At 34.9% G+C, this 16978-nt stretch overlaps 1 protein-coding gene across 1 annotated transcript in view; it reads left to right on the top strand.

Annotated features, from left to right (window-relative positions):
* The window catches only part of thada (THADA armadillo repeat containing), a 101002-nt gene that overhangs the window by 51687 nt on the left and 32337 nt on the right, over positions 1-16978 (top strand). Inside the window, 1 exon segment of the mRNA XM_042736377.1 lies at positions 9937-10105. Coding sequence (XP_042592311.1) covers positions 9937-10105 — 169 coding nt within the window.

Here is a 16978-nt window from a genome sequence, read left to right as displayed (position 1 = left end):
TGCTGCTTCTGATAACAGCTCCTGACTTTGCATGCTGACTGACACCTTTAGAAATCTCATTGTATGTTGAATACATTTTGCAGTTTTTTCAGGTAAAGCTATAAAATAACACGAAGGCTTTGTTGCAAAACCCTGTGAGCTGCCATCACAGGCGCATTCCCGAACATAAAGGGTTTTCTAAAAAGTTGACCCACACACTCTAATAATGACAAAGAAAACCAAACGCAGCCACTGCTTTACTGAAAAAAACGTTTGCATTTTTAAGGGCCTCTTTGTAGACTAGGTCTATTCCGAATCGATTAATAAAAATTATGCTACATAAATGGGTCGTGCATAAATGGTCATGCATGAGCACTTTAACTTGTGGTCGCCCATGTTTACAAATCAACGCCGGTTTAATATTCAACAGCTTAGTGGAGTTGTTGTTACTCTAATTCACATGCAAAGTCTTTACCGTATCATAACACAGAGGTTCCTTTCAGTGCTTCCTGTCAAAAATGTTGACCACCAAGTGTGAATTCATGATTATCCTCACTATCTGCTGTTTAGATTGATGTGATAGTAAAGTTGTTGTAAGCTTAGTCTTGATTTGAACTGTTCTGAAGAAGAACATCTAGTGGAAGAGAACTTCTGTTGAAACTGATGGTCCAGATAATGACCCACTTCAGAGCAGAACGGTGAGGTCAGCACGTCAGATAACAGTCACATGAGCATCTTTGGGCTTCTGCAATAACTTTCTTTAGCCTTCTTTTTCTTTTAGCATGAAGTGTGTGTGTGTGTGTGTGTGTGTGTGTGTGTGTGTGTGTTTAGTCATCTGTATTTTTGTGGGTTTATTTGAACTAGTGAGAAAGTATGTGTGTTAGTTAAAACTTGTTTGGTTTTTGTGGCTTCTGTGTAAGTTAAGCTGTTGTGGCCTGTTTTCTACATGGAAAATATTAGAGCTGTTATTAAATTATTGGTTTAATGAATAGTGATCTTTATTCATGTATTTATTTGTTAGTTTTAAGTTCAGTTAATTGACATAGATGATATATATATGCATAAAAAATTGGATTTATTTTTTATATATATATAATATATTCGTAAGAGGTTCCTTTCTGTAATAATTAAGTAACAATTAACAAGTAACAGGCTGTTATTTATATATATATATATATATATATATATATATATATATAATATATATATATATATATATATATATATATATAGATATATATATATATATATATATATATATATATTTTATATATATATTTATGATATTTTGCAAAGATTTGTTCAGGCCACTGATTATCAATAAATAATAGCAAATCTTAAATGTGTAGTTTCATATGGTTAAAAAAAATAAATTAATTAATGAATGCCATTTTCAACCAAAATTTAATTTTATGTATGTAGTGTAAAAATGTAATGTGGTGTAACCTTCAGATAAAAAAAAAAAAAAAGATAATAAGATTTTAATTTTGAGTTATGTTTTCAAAGTAAAATACATTTTACAGATCTTGAATGGTTAATTCATAGATATCATTAAAGTTTTTTTTATTATTATTATTATTATTGATGTTGTTTGTTTGTTTTTGTGGGGGTCAGGGTCATAAAATCAATTTATAAAAATTAATTATATATTTTTTTCTGCATGCTGGTTACATGGGTTAATAACATGACCTTGACTATTTTTTTAATGATAATTTTAATGATTTTTTTTTTTTTAATGATTTTTTTAATTTTTAATTTAACTGCTTTATCAGTTTTGATAATGATAAAAGATTTAGCTAAACCGTTTCCTGTTTTTTTTTTTTTTTTTTTTTTTTTTTTTTTTTTTTTTTTTTTTTTTTTAGAATTGTACAATTTTAATAAGATTTTATGATATCAGGACACTTGCAACGCCCAGATATTTATGACCTTATGGCTTTAACACTGTTATACATGTATTTAATTGCATTTTGAAAGCCCTGGATCATTGTTTGGGTGTCAGGGCCTGTATAATATCATAATTGTGTTATGAGCCCATGTGTGTGCTACAGACATCTGGAGCGGAGCAGAGGTGTGGAGGGGCTGGGGAAAGGATTCAAGGCCTCGGGTCTGGAACACAGATAACACAGAACAGAGAGAAACAGATCAAGCTCACGACTCTCATGCACTCTGAGTGATCAATGCCACCATAAAAAAACAGACTCAAACCACATGGCCACATATCAGCTAACGTCTCAGCCCTTCTGAATCAAGCGCAAGACCACCTGATCATCATCCCCCTCTTCAGTTAAACCCTGTCACGTTATGGATGGATTTTCCTAATAGTCAAGGAATGACAGGAGAGTCAGACCTTCGGATTAATAGAAGGATCCGAGTCAATAGAGTTCAGCCTTTCTCAGTATAGGGACGCAAGGGTTAAGAGATTGGAGGATTTGGGGTCTGCCTGCTTCTTGTCAGTGGAGGTATGTAGGCCCATTCACCCAAATGAAGCCCACATGTAGAAGATGTTAAATATAGCTTGGTTTTGGCTTCCACGGCCCCCTCCTCTCCCTTAGGCGTGTATTTGTGAGCGTCTGGGTGTCCGGTGTTGATCAGGCCTCTTTTTACAACAACACAAGTTCTCAGCAAAGCATTCGAGGAATCTGAGTTGTTAATTATTGTGCTGGCTGACATACGAGACAACCCATGATTAGTTACCTGAGCAGACTGTGATTTCATTCCACAATCAGTGTGGAATTCTTCTTGCAGAGTGTGTTTTCATTAGATTAGGCCCACAGTGTTGCCTTCGTAGTTATAAATCCTAGAGATCTGATCTATTTGCTGGTCACACTGTGAATTTGTATTGTGTGCCTAAGCTTTCAAAGCCTCGTCTTCGTGTCAGTGTAGATCTGTTAAGCTCCACTCTGTGAAATATTTGAGAAATAAGGCTTTGTTGGGCTTTACCGCAACAAGCTCTTTTCTGTTATCCAGACTGTAAGAAAACATGGGTGCATTTGAATTCGGCTGAATCTTGCACTCGTGGAAATCCTTTTGTTAATATTATCACACACCAAACAAACATGGGTTTACACTATGTGCATGAGAGCCATGACAGAAAACCCTGCTGATTTCCCACCAGAAAGAAGATTGTGCAAAGGGGGCATTATGGAGATTTTGCATAGTGCATAATGATAAATCCATAAAAAAAAAAAATAAGAAAAAGTGTCTAGCTAACATTATTTTTGCCACTTGGCATAGATCAACTAAAAAAGTGGTATCTTTGTATTATTTATATATCCTTATTAATGTTGAAAGGGTTTTCTTATTATTTTTTGTTTCCATTTTATTTATTTATTTATTTATATATTTTACTAATTTTATATATTTTTAATTTAGGTTTAATTTTTTTTTTTTTTTAATTTATTTCAGTTTTAGTAATAGTAGTAGTTCAGATGAAACTTTTATTATTATTATTTTCCCCCCAGTATTATTTCAGTTGCCAAAAAAGATTTTTTAATAGCTTTGGTTTTAGTTTCTCCAAACTTTTAGGCCAGATAAACATGTTCAGTGAGGGAAAACTTGATTTTTATCCTCAAGGAATTGGATTGGGTTGTGAAAAGTAGGTATTGCATATCAGATTGTAGTTGAATTTGAGTAGATTTTTGTAATGGATTTTCTGTTAACCAAGTCGGTGGCTGAGAAATCTTGACATATCCCAATTCTAACGCTTCTTTTTGTCCTCCTTTCAAATGTTTTTATTGACTTTACATAGCATATAGTCATAAATCCATTTTGAAAACAAGACAAGTGTGTCTAGCTAGCATGACGGTAATCTTATTTCCTTGCTGTAGCTGGCATGTCTGGTCTTGAGGAAATGCCAAACAAGGGTTGGGGTCTCCATTGAAGTTGAGGGCTTACTTAAGGGTGTCAAATACCCTTGACCTGTCAGGCATGTCCAGAACATAGGGGTTGGTTAGAAATTGTTTGCATATATAGTAGATTATGCCTGGTAGAGGAGGAGTTTACCAGATCCAGAATGTCACACCACTGGTCATCCAAGATGGAAATTCCTAGTACGTGTTCCCAAGTAGGACACGGTGAATCTCCATTTAAGGTTCTAGTTAGGTTTTTTTTATGCTGTTGAGGTGTCTGTTGGGTGAATTGTATTTACAGGACTAAAAAAAATAAAAGAACCACATCCTAGTTCAGATCAGGACCATTCGTTTTGAAGGGGGCCATTGATAAGTCAAATGCGGAATCAAGATGTGTGTGGAAGTGGAAATCTCTGTATGAACCCAGAGAGGTCACACCATTGGTATATTTTTTATTTTCAGTATACCATTTCATTAATGTCACTACTTCTGTTACGTCACGACTTCAAAGAAAATGTTGTGATCTTTTGATTTCATGTGGTGGACTTCAAACTTGTTTTAGGCAGATAGTCCAACAACGTGCAGGTCATAAAAAACCAAGTGTGTTTATACACTCGTGTGCTTTCTGGAGCGTGTGATGGAACTGCGTGTACTCTTTCTCATTTAATTTCTCCAGTGCACCTCAAGAGCCAGACGAACTCGAATAAACAAGATGTGTTATGGTGCTCTCGCCAGGTGCTGTCCAACACCGTCTCGGCCTGTTGTTTTCGAGCCAGACTAAGATTAGGTTTGTTTGGTGCTTGCAGACTGTCGAGTCATACTCGGGGAAACTGTACCACCGTGCCTAATAAGAGCCAGATGGCCTTTGAGCCATAATGGCAGGTCGAGACTTAGAAAGCCCCCTGGAGATGACTCGCCTCAGACTGCTGTGTTTCTAAAATTACACCCTTCCAAATTGTCATTTCCTCTCAAAAGACTTTAAATGGGACATATTAGCACTGATAGTTAACATATGAGGCCAGAAAGGGGGAACAGTTCAGACTTCGGCAGTCATTAGATCGAAATATGTGTTTCTGCCGATGTTTATGCATTTACTTGATTTACATTAAAGGAGTAGTTCACCAAATCTGCATGACCTTTCTCCTGTGACTCAATAATATTGCACTGGTCACAGGGTCTGTGCAAGTCTAAGTCAAATTTAAGACCATTATAACTGTCTCAAATATTTTGACAAATGTCTTTATTATGATTTTAAGAGATCTTAAATTTGCAGACAGTAAAGCAATGATTGCAATATGGCCAAATTTGATTATTACCATTAAAAGGGAATGATTTAAATTATTACATGCGAGCGTTGCATGTTAAAACTCAAAACCTATCAAACCTATCAAAACCTGCCGCAATTAATGATCACATTTCGTATTACTTTGTTGTTTTTATATTTTAATATGTTGTAGTTGGTTGTAAAAGTGCAATATATATATTATATCTCCCTTATTTTTTGCATGAGTCTCTGGAAGTAAAGCAAAGATATTTTCAAAATAAGACTCCCAGTGTTGTGTTTCAGACTTTTTGTAATTCCCACATTATGCATAAAATATTTTTCTTTTTTCCTGGATATTATTTGTATTTTTGTTACACAGTAACATGATTTAACACATTCAATATATGCAGATTTAACTAGTGTTTGCATTATCATTGTATTAGATTTTTTTATCAGAAATGCAATGTATGTATAGTTGCAGTTTCAGTACCTGTGTACATGGAAAGTATCGTAAACGTGATGTATACAACTTGTACACTATATTCTAAGTCTTTTAAAGTTTCATAAGTCCTGTAAATCTTGACATCCACCAGATCTCCTTGGCATTTCAAGAGTTAGAAGTATGTAATGTCTGATTCCTGAACAAATCATTCTTTGATTTGTACACAAAACATGATTCATTTAAATGATTTATTCTCAAATTTGATTGATCCAGTTTTTGATTTCCCAATGATCTGGTAGCACTGGCGGCTCACTGTAGTGGAAGACCATAACGACTTGGAATGACATCAGTTTGAGGTAATGATTTTTGGGTGAATTATTACTTTACTGTGTAAAGGAAAAGGTGAACACAAATGGTTAGGCTGGTTTTGTGTGTGCTGTGTATTTGCAGCCACAAACACCTCTGCGTCATGTGACTGGTCGCGTCTGTTGACTGTGGTCATGCTGTGACTGCTGAAGGCAACATGTATGCCATGTGGGTTACTGTGGATGTCTGTATGTCGGAGGAGTTTAAACTCAGCAGGTGAAGGTTCACATGTCTGGCAGGCTGTTATTGGCGTCTCCTGCTTTCTTTCTTTTCCATTTAGAGAGTACAGTCTGTACAGCACACATATCAGTGGTAACCTGGCATAGGTGTTTGTACTACTGTATGTAATTTTAATAACCCTTAATATTAACCATTCCATGACCTATCACTGGCCCTTTGACCGTACAGTGGGACACCGCTTTTCCCCTCACCATCACTTTCTAAAATGTATATTAATTATGAATCTCAAGTTGTCAGAATTTGTTTTTAGAGCCACACTTTGACGTTTTGAGGTCTGGCCACAACCCAAATTCTGTGCTTGTTTATAAAAAAATAAAATAAAAATAAAAAAGTGTTATGTAGATGTCACTACACACAACAGACATTATTTAAATATCTTTGTTCTCTTAATTTAGTCATTGAGCCTGTCCCTATACCCACTCCTGCAGTCTTGTCTGCTTGAGAGCACATGGTCGCAACAGGAAGCATTCAAGACCCAGGACTAAAAAACACCAAAGCTCAAAGCCCTTAAAGGTATATTTCACCCAGAAATTTTATTTTGTTGTTAATTTGCCCATCCTAGGTGAGTCTTTACTTCAGAAAAGTAATGTAGCTTTTTAATTGAAACCATGGTCTTTGGTGATTCATAAAACATAAAAATTCAGTGGCTACCAGCACTTCATATTCTTCAAATCATATACAGGTTCCATTGTTCATCATGTTAAGGAACTCACATTCCCCAAAATTGTGGGAATTTTGAGGACAACATTCAGGTGTAAGTTAAGCTGTTATATTTACTTTGAAAGTAAAACATAAAGTGTTGGTGTAGAAACAGATGCTTGACTATTCAAGCTCCAGTCCTAAACACTGACTGTGTGAATGTTGTCAACAGAAGTGCATGATATCCTGTAGTCAATGTTGTACTTTGTTTCTTTCCCAGAAACAGTAGTTACATGTAACTTAATGTTTAATTTGTTATGACATGGGCTTAATTCGCCTCCCCAGAAGTTGTTATTGTGCAGATTAACATGCCCTCTTTAGAATCCATGTGACATTCATGGTTTGAGGTCAGCAGATCTCTGTTCTCTAACTGCGGTTAGGTCTGGTAAAGAATGTGAATGTTAACACAAACTCGTACCTCCATGCTCGCTTCCATCTGCTGTCAGCAGATCCCAATCACAGCTTTGCAAGTCTAGCTATGGTTTATTTTTTGTTTCTATCTGTTCATCTGTCAAACTTCGATTCATTTATCTACAAACATGATGGCTACATCATTTTTATTTTTCTTTTTTTCCAATCCCCTTCTTTTTGATGGATATTCCCTATTTCATGTCTCTGGAGCTTCTTGGGGGAGTTTCCAGAACTTTGGAGAGGCTTCTTTGATTTAGTGCTTGTAAAGCAGTCATCTCAGTCATCAGGGGGCTGCTCTGAAAATGAAATCACCAAGACCCCGTCCCCCGAACCTACTACCAGTCCAAAAGAGTAAAGTAAACCTTCCAGGAAATCTGTAAAATTATGTTTTACATAAAATATAAATATATGTCCATAAAATATAGTACCGAGAAAAGTTTGAAGGCACTTGAATGGATTTGTGTTTCTCAAGATCTTTAATTCTTTTTATCTATAGGCTTCTGTTGAAATGTTAGACATTAATTTTGTAGGCGGCTATAAAGTTGCCTGTGTATCAATTTCAATCCAAAAAACTACTGCCCAAAAGTTTGGGGTCTGTAACATTTTCTTTTTTCTACATGGTTTCCACATAAATATTAAGCAGCACAACTGTTTTCAACTTTGATAATGATGAAATGCGTCTTGAGCAGTAATAAATTACATTTTAAAATATGTTTAAATATAAAACTATGGAAGCCCGTTTCCACCACTAAATAAAAAAAAGTTTATTGCAAATTTTTTCTAACAATTCAGATTTTTTTTTCTTAGAATTGTGAGTTTATACTCGCAGTTGTGTTATAAAGTCAGAATTGCGATAAATTCGCAATTCTGAGAAAAAAGTCACAATCGCGAGATATAAACTCGCAACTGCAAGAAAAAGTCGGAATGAGCTAGATATAAACTCGCAGTTCTCACTTTTTTCCACAGACTTTCCAGTTTATATGTCACAATTCTGACTTAATAACTCACAGTTGTGTGTTATAAAGGCATAATTGTGATATAAACTTGCAATTCTAAGAAAAAAAGTCACAATTGTAAGATACAAACTCGCAAATGCAAGAAATCGTAAGAATTGCGAGATATAAACTCACAATTCTGACTTTTGTTTTCTTAAACTTGCCAGTTTATATCTCGCAATTCTGACTTTCTAACCTGCAATTGCTAGTTTACAGTATATCATGCAATTATGAGGGGAAAAAGTCAGAATTGTGAGATGGTATCACAATTCTGAGAAAACTGTGGGATAAAAAGTCACAATTATCTTTTTCTATTTTTTATTCGGTGATGGAAACAGGCTTCCATATAAAACAGTTATTTCAAATTGTAGTTATATTTGACAATATTTCTGTTTTTTATTGTATAAAGTCTTTACTGTTTACAGTACATGTGAACTTGTTGTTGTTTAAATGGATGGTTCACCCAAAAATGAAAATTCTGTCATTAATCACTCACCCTCATGTTGTTCTAAACCCATAAGACCTTCGTTTATTTTTGAAACACAAATTAAGATATTTTTGATGAAATCCGAGAACTCTCTGACCCTCCCATAGACAGCAATGAAACTGAAATGAAACGTAGTGAGGACATCGGTAAAACAGTCCATGTGACATCAGTGGTTCAACCATAATTTTACAAAGCAGTGAGAATACTTTTTGTGCACAAAGAAAACAAAAATAAGTTTATTCCACAAGAGACATACAGAGAGTATTCTCGCTGCTTTGCAAAATTACGGTTGAACCACTGATGTCATATGGACTATTTTAACGATGTCCTTACTACCTTTCTTGGCCTGTGAACATTTCAGTTGCATAGCTGTCTATGCAGTGTCAGAAAGCTCTCTGATTTCATCAAAAATATCTTAATTTGTGTTCCGAAGATGAACGAAGGTCTTACGGGTTTGGAACGACATGAGGGTGAGTCATTAATGACAGAATTTTCATTTTTGGGTAAACTAACCCTTTAAAAGTATTCCAGGATGCACATGAAGTTGGTTAAAGTGCCCCTATTATGGATTTTTTAAAATTACATTTCATGCAGTGTGTAACACAGCTCTAAGTGAATGAAAACATCCTGCAAAGTTTTAAATCTGAAAGTGCACCGTGTATAAAGTTATTGTTTTTCAAAAGTCGACTCTGAATCATTTAAATGAGTCGTTTTTGAAACGAATCCCAAGCCGTTTTATGTTAACACTTTTGGAGTGGTAAAAAATGCTGTTTCCACGGTAACGCTATACACAAAGCAGCACTGCTGCTCAGGCATTACAGGCATGATGAAATAGAAATGAGACCAATCAGACCAACCACCACAGATTGAGAGTGGTTTGGAAGAATGAATTGTTGAGCAAATTGTTTGGGAGTCATTGAGCAATTAAGGTAAAAATAAATGCATATTATAAAACAATGTAAGTGTTTTTTGACCTTGCATGCATGTCAACCTGTTGTTTGAGACTCCCAAAACCAAAATATGAACCTTTCATTACCCATAATAGGGGTACTTTAAATGTGCACAGCTTTAATCTCAAGAAGAGAGATTAATTCCAAAAATACTTCTCAGTCCTTCACCAGAACCCCCTCAGAACCATGCAGTTACTCTGAGTTGAAGATATCATAAAGTGGCTGAAATATAATTGTGAACCGGTTGTCTTGTAGGTGTGGTCGCTCTGCAGTGTACCGCACACGTGAAATGGCAGCGAGAGCCCTGGTTCCGTTTGTCCTGGTGACCCAAGTTCCCTCCACCATCCATACTCTCCTGGAGGAGCTGCCTCAAGAACCTGGACCAGGACTCCAACAAAACCACATCCATGGCACTCTGCTTCAGGTGTGTGAATCCACCCTAGTCTCATACTCTCTACAGCAATCCATTAACTTAACATGTTACATGACATATAAGGTGTGTACCATAGAGTATTTGCAGAAACCTTTAAATGTGTTATTCTATTGTGCTATTCTCTGAAAGAAGATGATACCTGAAGAATCATTCCTGTTTAAAAACAATTAAAAGTGTTGATGAGTTTAGTCAGAAACATGCAGGGTGTGTTTATGTATCACTGGTACACTAAGCAAATGATTGGGACAAGCATATGGAACTAAATTATGTGACACGCACACATAATTGTACTCCAAAGGGAAATTCAAGTGCTCAACAAGCATCAATATAAAACCTAGAAGCTTGGATAAATGTACATAGCAACAGAGAGATGTTGTAATTTTGACACTGAAGCAGGTTTCTGGACCTGAAACTGGAATAATTTGCTAGCATGTGTGTGTGAGATGGACATAATTGTAGACTGCTGGGATGAAGATGTACTCGGTAAGGAAAGAGCTGGATTTGGAGTTCTTTCCTGTCATGGCAGTCATATATCTGCTCAAAGCTCCTGCAGATGTGGAGGGAATTAGACTGCGGTGGGGAATCGCTGAGATCTGCGTGAGAGATGTTGTGTGGGTGGTGCTTTGGTGGCAGATTATGCAGCATTTTATTTAGAAATGAGAGAAATTCTTGTTATAAACATAAGACAAAAGTCTTTATGTGATTATGACAACTGTAGCTGAATTCCTTGACACGTCTGTGTGTGGTGGCTCTTGATGCCTTGACCCAGCCTCAATCCATTCCTTGTGAAGTTCACTCAAATTCTTGAATCAATTTTGCTTGACAATCCTCATAAGGCTGCGGTTCTCTCAGATGGTTGTGCATCTTTTTCTTCCACAATTTTTCCTTCCACTCAACTTTCTGTTAACATGCTTGGATACAGCACTCTGTGAACAGCCAGCTTCTTTGGCAGTGAATGTTTGTGGCTTACCCCCCTTTGTGAAGGGTGTCAATGATTGTCTTCTGGACAACTGTCAGATCAGCAGTCTTCCCCATGATTGTGTAGCCTAGTGAACCAAACTGAGAGACCATTTTGAAGGCTCAGGAAACCTTTGCAGATCTTTTGAGTTGATTAGCTGATTGGCATGTCACCATATTCTAATTTGTTGAGATTGTGGATTTGGTGGTTTTTTGTTAAATGTGAGCCAAAATCATCAGAATTAAAAGAACCAAAGACTTAAACTACTTCAGTCTGTGTGCACTGAATTTAATACACAAGTTTACAATTTGAGTTGAATTACTGAAATAAATTAACTTATCCAACCATTCTAATTTATTGAGATGCACCTGTGTGTGTGTGTGTGTCTGTGTGTGTGTGTGTATATATAATATATATATACACACACATATACATACACACACACACACATATATATATATATATATATATATATGTATGTATGTATGTATGTATGTATGTATGTATGTATGTATGTATATATATATATATATATATATATATATATATATATATATATATATATATATATATATATATATATATATATATATATATTTATATATGTGTGTGTGTGTGTGTGTATATATACCACCAAATCAGTATATTAGAAAGATTTCTAAAGGTTCACTGAAGACTGGAGTAATGAGTGCTGAGATATCAGCTTTGCATTACAGGTATTTTAAAACATATTCACATAGAACCACATATATCAAAAATGAATAAATAAGATAATTACATGAGAGAGACTACAGAAGAAAGGGAAATCGAGAGTGAAAGGTCTCTTATTTTCCTGTTTGACTATGTTTTTCGATTTGCTGTGTCACAGTGGCTCTCTAGACTCTTTGAATATGGAAATTATGGATGTTTGTGTGTACAACCAGATTACGAACAGATAACAAATTTATGATACATAATCTTGTCTCTGTGTGTGTGTGTGTGTGTGTGTGTGTGTGTGTGTGTGGAGCTGATGGTGTGAAGTATGTTCAGATCAGCTGGAGATAACGTCACGATGCTTTCAGTGGGGAACTGCCATCATGCTGCTATCTGATGCGAATGCCTGAGTTGCATGCAGGAGTGGTGTACGTGTGGATCGCAGCATCAGCTAAGAGATAGAGAAAGATGGCACTGCCAATGCATGGCTTTGTTTTTAAATCTGTGTTCTTAAATTCTTAAAGAGACAATTCCACCAAAAAGGAAAATTCTGTCATTATTTACTAACCCTTGTGTCATTCCAAACCCATAAGCTTTAATGTTAATATTTAAAACACAAATGAAGATCTTTTTAATGAAATCTGAGCAATTTCTGATCCTCCACAGTCTCGAATTGAAATACTATTTCTATAATGTTCTTGGTGGGTTCTAGGGTGTTTAGGATGTTTACCAGGTGTTTGCATACTATCTTAAGTCAAAAGACTCAATGGCCAATTTTCTATTGATATTCAAGTTTCTAGATATTAGGGCTGGGTAAAAAAAATTCTGGATTTCTCGATTTTAATTGATTCTCATTTTTACAAAACGAAATTGATTCTTAAAACCCAAGAATTGATTTGTCTAGCCTGTGTTCAGTTAAAGAACTCCATCCAGTCCAATAAATCGCTTTTGATTTTACTTTTGACATGAAACAAAGTCTCAGATTTCAAATTTGTTCCATTTTATTGCTATATTCAAACAATAAATGCTGTTTTGGTGCTGTTTAATGTGGAGTGACAGATCGCTGTGTTCAAGAGAAGCAGCAGCGCGAAACGCACGTGAACTGATCATCTACTCCACTTTAATACCAGTTTCAGCATGAAATAAACATGACTAAACATCCAAAGGTATGTTAATCCATATTCTGCCTCATGTAATCACTCAGTCAGTGTTTCAACCACGTAAAGATGTCAATATAACAGAATGTAAACAATGTCATGTAACGTCACCTTTACCTCAGAAGCAAACATGTTCGGTGACCATAAACTCGTTTGTCAGCTAGAAAAATTAACTCTAGAGTGGAGCTTTTTGCTAAATATATGCACATAACATATTCATAAAAATTTTTCAATGTTTAATTTGTTTGAAAAAAATCTGTTTTTATGACAGCCACCCTTTAAATGTTTGTATTAAAATAAATAAATAAAACGAATTGGAGTAGAAATATTATGATGTAATTGTAATTTTATTATTATAACAACTTCATTGGGTGAAATTTAAGTGTTTGTTTACAAATAAGTTGATTTTAACCTTCAATATTATAGTAATGTAGTACCAGCTGACTCTCATGTATATTTTACAGCATTATTTGAGAGATGTTTTTCCTTAAGACAATTTGGCATGTACTGAACCTGATATATATCCAAAATAATCAATATTGAAGTGAATCAAATTGAATTGGTAATCAAATCGAAGCACACGCTTGTGAATGAGAATCAGATCGAATTGTGAAATTTGTGTCAAAACCCAACCCTACTAGATATGTCTCTGGATTTTTGTTTCATCTGTCAAAAAATATTTGAGGTGTTAACCATCTCTGTAGTACAAACAATCATCTCTGTGGTGTGCAATTCATCCTTCTAACATTGCTTTGGACATTACTGACCATAAGCAAATGATACAGTGTGTTTTTGTTTATACAGATATGGCAAGAGAAAGTGAAATATGAAAAACAGAAAGAGCGGGGGTGGGAGGAAAACAGGTTGTAGATGTTGTTGTATCAGTCCTGAATTAAAGCCTTTTTGTTCTTTGTTTGAATCGGATACCTATAAAAATAGCTTTACTGTATGTACACCTTCCTTAACACAATACCCACAACTCTCAATTTGCATTACAGAGTTCTGATACCAGGATGAAATGAAGAAGTGTGTCACCACAGTCTTTCAAAGTGCCATTTTGATTACAAAACCAGCTTTGCTGAGTAAAACGCTTGAACCCTGCTGAGTTCACCTAAAAATCCCTGTTGACACAACTCACTGGTTCCCTTTAGGAGCCGGCTAACGAGGGAAACAGATTGAGCAGCACTAACCTAACCTGACGCCTCGGCCCCTGCTCCGAGCGCTCTCCACCACTGCTGCTTACCCACAGTGCAATAGCTTCTTTTGAAAAGTTCTGGGTAACATCCAGGTCCCACAGGGAAATTAATCCACTGTGTGTTTTGAAAACAGTAAATCAGATCAGCAGACATACTCCGCTTAATGGGGGTCTTGCACACGCACACTAGCGCATGCACACTTTTGAGGTAAAGTACTGAGTGCTGCTTCAACTTATGACCGTGTGAATGTATTTTCTTGTTTGTGAATGTGTGTGATTTATTTATTTATTTGTGAGCAAATAATAAGTGAGAGCTGTCCTTTGTTTATTTAAGGAAATATCAACTATTTTAAGATAAACTTTTAGTTTTGTTTTTGTTTTGTGTATGCTTTTGTTTTGTTTTATAAATGGAGAACAGACAGATTATTTATTTTATAAACCTGTTTTTTTCGCTCTTTTTTTCTGTCTGTATTTGTTTTTATTTGTTTCATTTTATAAATGGGGATTTATTTAAATTTTTTTCGCTCTGTGGGTTGCACAAGGCTATGTTTTTTTTTTTTTTTTTTTTTTGTGTGTCATTTCTGTAATTGACAACAGCCTGATTAAGTGTTCATGAATATAGACAGGGTCATAGGTGCCGATCGACCCCGATTGAAAACTCAAGATATTCTGTATTCAGTATCATATTAGCAAAACAGATCTGGCAAACTATCCATTTAATAATTGTGTTTGCACTCTGGAGAGCGTCAAAAGGTTTATTTACATCTTGTTTTCTGCAGCGTTGAGCAATGTAGCCAATCACAGCCATATCTGTTGATTTCTTGAATGCAATTTGCCAATCAGAGACTTTTAAGTTAGAATCCACTCACCACTCAATACTCCAGAGTCCAGTGCTGGGTTTTCCAAGAATCCTCTCATTATAACAAAACTTCCTGAGATCGCGATGAACTAAAACAAAGAACAGCTTTTTAGTGATTATAAAGCGAGTGCTCTTTGTGCTTTCTAGGCAATATTATAAATTTATATTTTTATATAATTTATATATTATAAATGTATATTATATTATAAATATTTCTTTTTAAAAATGTATAATATTACTATATTATACATTTTTGTAGGCTATATTATAAATTTTAGGTAAAAAATGTTAGCCTGAATGCACTGTAAGTCGCTTTGGATAAAGGCGTCTGCTAAATGCATAAATGTAAATGTAAATTTATATGTATATATTTTTTTTTTCGGCTACGTAGGTTACGCTGCAAAGTTTCGGGAATGACACCAGCATATAAATGTGGAATTCACACTTGAAAGAGCAATAGACAAAACAAAAATGCATGAAAATGTATGTGCATTGAGGCTAGAGCACACTCACTAATTTCTGAAACACCCTCAGTATTTAATTCTGGAACCAGACCTGGATGAAACTGTGTTTCAGCAGTTTTCATTACAAGTAGCTCATATTTAGGCGATCACACTGAGTTTTATGTGGCAGTGCTTCAAAGTCGGAAAAATTAGCAGGATATTTGTTAATTTCCTTCGTGAAAATCTCTATACAGTTGAAGTACACAGTATGCACACAGGCTTCATTGCCCTTGCAAAAATTAACCATGGTTTTACTGCAAATAAAACCAAAAAACTGATTGCTATAGTTAAACCATGGTAAAAACTAATTAACCATGGTTCTGCTACACTAGCCATAGTTTAAACATGTCATTTGTAGAAAACTGTGGTTATGCAAATGGTAATCAATAGGCCAAAAAAACATGGTTACTACACTTTTATTATAGTAAAAGGCACCCACCGGCAGAAACATGAATCGGCGCCTATAGACAGGGTGTTTGTGTAATGGTGCTTTTTTTTTTTTTTTTTTTTTTTTTCTTGTGAAGTAAGAATATATTTCTCAGACTGCATCATAGTGGATGTATCCGCAAATTATTTTATTAATTTTCCTTAATTATTATTATTTTTTTTGTGCTGGATAGTTCAACCCACAGTGAAATCTCATAACTGCATAGTTAAAATTTAAATATGTAGTAATCTGTAATACTTCTTGCCTGATTTTTGTTTTCAATATTAAGCAAACTATTTGTCACAAGAAACATGTCTTGCCATCCCTGGTTAGGTAGGGATGTAACAATTCACTCAACTCACAATTCGATTCGATTCACGATTTTGATTTCATGATTCGATTTGATTAACAATTTTTTTTTTTTTTTTTTTTTTTTTTTTTTTAGTTATATTTAAGACAAATTGTGAATTAAATGTGTCCTTTTATTATTGCTTGGACAAAATGCTGTACATTTCTTTAAATTGAAATTTAACTATAATAATATACTAATACAGCACTTGCATATTATTGCTCTTTTGTTAGTTTTGATTGCTTTTGTTGTCCTCATTTGTAAGTCGCTTTGGATAAAAGCGTCTGCTAAATGACAAAATTTAAATAGAATGTAAATGTAAATAACAAAACTAAATTGAAATTTTAAAACAAGCCCCAAATCAAATAAATCAGTAACACAAATAAAATAAATTTCTTCATATGAACAAAATAAGGCTTTGTCTGTGCTCTTTCCATTTAAAATTAGAGGCAACCACTGCATTTTATTCATGATCCAAACAAAGATGCCGCATACATGCAACATGAGCAGGTTTTAATTTAAATTAGATTGTATTATTTCAAAATTTTGAAGCAAAAACAGAATGGATTGACTTTAGTTTTGTGAAACTATACATAAAAATATCTGCATGAAACAGCAGATGAGCTGAACGAGACACAGATTCACTCTCTGCCAGCAGGTGGCGCTTAAAGCGTTTCCTTGGTTCTGCTGTAAACAAAGCAGTGCTGTACTTATGAACTTTAA

This window comes from Cyprinus carpio, chromosome B13 (genome assembly GCF_018340385.1).
Source record: "Cyprinus carpio isolate SPL01 chromosome B13, ASM1834038v1, whole genome shotgun sequence".
In the NCBI taxonomy this organism is placed as follows: domain Eukaryota; kingdom Metazoa; phylum Chordata; class Actinopteri; order Cypriniformes; family Cyprinidae; genus Cyprinus; species Cyprinus carpio.
Note: the sequence above shows the minus strand (reverse complement) of the source record. Positions and strands in the feature narration are given on the sequence as shown.